General features: G+C 39.2%; 1 protein-coding gene across 1 annotated transcript; it reads right to left on the reverse strand.

The window, feature by feature from the left end:
* Nucleotides 1-510: 510 nt before the first annotated feature.
* Nucleotides 511-1243, reverse strand: LOC132900111 (hemoglobin subunit beta-like). Its single transcript, XM_060942151.1, has 3 exons — nucleotides 1137-1243; nucleotides 803-1025; nucleotides 511-639 (listed from the first exon to the last, which is right to left on the reverse strand). Exons 1-3 carry the CDS (start codon nucleotides 1226-1228, stop codon nucleotides 511-513), a joined length of 444 nt encoding a protein of 147 aa, XP_060798134.1. The 5' UTR covers nucleotides 1229-1243.
* Nucleotides 1244-1511: the final 268 nt, after the last annotated feature.

Consider the following 1511-nt stretch of genomic DNA (forward strand, 5'->3'; position numbering starts at 1 on the left):
CTTGCTGTGAGGCGACAGCGCTAACCACTACACCACCGTGCCGCCCATATATATATATATGGATATATGGATAATATATATTGTGGATAACTGTTTGAGTACAAATAAACTTGACTTGGCTTGATTTCCTGTTCATACACTGCAACACAGCATCTGTGATCGAAATGCATCTGAGTGTGACTTGGGCAGCATGATGTTCTAGCTGTACACATACAGCCTTATTTAGAGGTTTCTGATCATTTAAATCGATTTTCTCTCATTTTGTGTGCTTGTTGCAATTTAAAGTATAAATTACGACACAGTTATTCAATCAGAAAAAAAGGTTTTATTTGTCTGGAAATAAATGTAGTCTGTCCTAGTTATTTGGGTAGCAAGATTCCTAATCGACCACACAACTCTCCAATTAATTTTGGTTATTTTATTGAGACATTTATTTACTTTCACAAGTGCAGTGTTGGTTTTCAAACTGAAAATGTTTGTTGGTCCTTTCGGTCAAAACACATTCAGCATTTAATGGTACTGTTTTCCGAGTGCAGAGACAACCACAGCCATGAACTTCTGCAGAGCTGCCTGCACTTCAGCTGTGAAGCTCGTACCCAGAGTGGAGGCAACTACAATGGTAATGCAGTCCGCCAACAGCTACAGGAGGAAACAGAGGACAAAGAATGAACACAGGTTCAATGATAAAAGGAAGGATTAATGTAGGCTAAGTGTTAAACTGCCTATGAATTAACTAGCAGAAGTAATGGCTTATAAAGAAGAAGAAGAAGAAGAAGAAATAAATAAATAAAATAAAACATACCCTGAAGTTATCAGGATCCACGTTCAGTTTTTCAGAGTGCAGCATACTCAACTCGGTGTAAGTGTCCTTAATGTTGTCCATGTTCTTTACTGCTTTCTCCAGACCACGCATTACTGTCAAGCCATGGGCAGCAACCTTGGAATTTCCCACGATGGCAGCCGCATTATACAAGTTTCCAAAGCTACCGAAATACCTCTGGGTCCATGGGTACACGACCAGACACCTGAGTAACATTTTAAACAGTATTTATAAATGTTAATTTATCAAGTCTTCTCAAATCATTGATTTAAATATTTCTCTGGGTGGGTAAAACAGCATATTTGCATAAATGTACCTTGCCAGTGCCTGGTGACCAACAGATGCGTAATCGATCTTGGAAAAGATGTTCTGGATAGTAGTGCGCTCGAAATCTGTCCACTCAACCATGTTGCTGGCTTTTGAGGTTTCACAATGTTCTGATGAAGAGCCCTGTAATTTAGGTCCTGTTAGGCTGCTTATATATGCCTCTGACCGCATCGCCCAAAAGCCGTCAACAAACTCTTCATGGGTGTGTTCAGCCTCGCAGTCTGAATGGTTTTGATTAGATATGAACAGGCCATTTTATCTTTCAAATGGTTATCATAGTACTGGACAAAGCTTCCTGTTTGCACGTGCAAATTGTTTTATGAAAACTAATGCTTTTACTATTATTAGTGGCATATTCTGTAGC

The sequence above is a fragment of the Neoarius graeffei genome, chromosome 16 (assembly GCF_027579695.1).
Source record: "Neoarius graeffei isolate fNeoGra1 chromosome 16, fNeoGra1.pri, whole genome shotgun sequence".
Classification (NCBI taxonomy): Eukaryota; Metazoa; Chordata; class Actinopteri; order Siluriformes; family Ariidae; genus Neoarius; species Neoarius graeffei.

Bases quoted from the DNA above. Each gene is read 5' to 3' on its own strand.
- LOC132900111 (XM_060942151.1), bottom strand. From the start codon at position 1,228: ATGGTTGAGTGGACAGATTTCGAGCGCACTACTATCCAGAACATCTTT. The intron at 1,026-1,136 runs GTACATTTATGC...AATGTTACTCAG, and splicing joins GGTCACCAGGCACTGGCAAG to GTGTCTGGTCGTGTACCCAT. The intron at 640-802 runs GTATGTTTTATT...TTCCTCCTGTAG, and splicing joins TGGATCCTGATAACTTCAGG to CTGTTGGCGGACTGCATTAC.